The sequence below is a fragment of the Phyllopteryx taeniolatus genome, chromosome 1, assembly GCF_024500385.1.
Source record: "Phyllopteryx taeniolatus isolate TA_2022b chromosome 1, UOR_Ptae_1.2, whole genome shotgun sequence".
NCBI lineage: Eukaryota > Metazoa > Chordata > Actinopteri > Syngnathiformes > Syngnathidae > Phyllopteryx > Phyllopteryx taeniolatus.
This window is the reverse complement of record NC_084502.1, coordinates 26,428,039-26,429,120: the sequence shown is the minus strand read 5'-3', so window position 1 is coordinate 26,429,120 and position 1,082 is coordinate 26,428,039. Positions and strand designations below refer to the sequence as shown.

General features: G+C 43.7%; 1 protein-coding gene across 8 annotated transcripts in view; it reads right to left on the bottom strand.

Moving 5' to 3' along the window:
* Nucleotides 1-353: 353 nt before the first annotated feature.
* ubiad1 (UbiA prenyltransferase domain containing 1) overlaps nucleotides 354-1,082 on the bottom strand; it is a 19,646-nt gene continuing 18,917 nt past the window's right edge. For all 8 annotated transcript variants that reach the window (XM_061784120.1, XM_061784100.1, XM_061784146.1 and 5 more), the window contains one exon: nucleotides 354-1,062. In XM_061784120.1, coding sequence (XP_061640104.1) covers nucleotides 575-1,062 — 488 coding nt within the window. In that variant the 3' untranslated portion in view covers nucleotides 354-574. The remainder of the gene's footprint in view (nucleotides 1,063-1,082) is intronic.

The window sequence follows — 1,082 nt, the reverse complement described above, 5'->3', positions numbered from 1 at the left end:
ATAACCGGAAACAAAATTAGCATACTTTTTATCAAATTTTCCAATCAAAGACAAATTCCTTGCCAAAACACAAACTTAACACTAAACTAAGTGAAATAGCTGTTCATGTATTTGTAATGATCCTTCTCTGGTGCATAAACACACTGCTGGTTTTGTTAACATGATTCTCAATGGACTATGCTAATGATGCCAATTTGATCCACACCTCAGCTCATTTATTTTTCTATAGAAAAAATGAAAAAGTTTTAAAGCGTCAGCGACTTTTAACGCAAACAAACACTATTTGGCTGGCAAAAAGCAAAGAAGAAATATCACACTGTACAAATTAACAGTAAGTTCAAAGAAAAAGCATACAAAGTCAATATTTTAGTGATGTTTTCAGGCATCTGATCAAAAGAAATATGGCAACTAGGCATTGACCTGAATAAACATCTGTGTTCAGTGTCACAGAGCTAGAGCTAAAGCTATTTCTACAGGACATAAATTAAATAATAAATTAAAGTGTGTGAAGTACACAAAGTAGTCTGTATCTGTATTTAAAAAACAAACAGACAAAAAACATTTTAAATGTTAATCACAGTAAGGGAAGGCTGCCCTGAGGAGCCAGAATGATGCCAAAGACGTAAAACAGTCCCATGAGTAGGTTGAGCTTGGCTGTCCTCTGGGGGATTTTGGTGTAGCACCGGCTGCGGAACAGCTTCTCCAGGGGGAAGGCCATGGGCAGCGAGAGCAGGGGCAGTGCCATGCTGATGGTGTAGCGCGTGGCCAGTATGCAGAAGAGCACATAGGGGACGAAGAGCAGCAGGTTGAAGAGCATGTAGGAGAGCGTGGGCCCGATGAGGATGGCCAACGTTACGATACCCGCCTGCTTGTCCGAGTCCATGTCGCGGGTGTTGTTGCTGTGGAGGATGGCCTCAGTGTTGAGGGCCAGCGGAACAGCGTAGACTAGAGGCAGGACCGACAGGTAGCCCACTTGCACGGCGTGTGCAAACATGACGGCCAGCGGGCCGAAAGTGATGAGGATGACCACGTCTCCCAGGGCCACGTACTTAAAACCAATCCCTGAGGATGAAAAAGAGAAG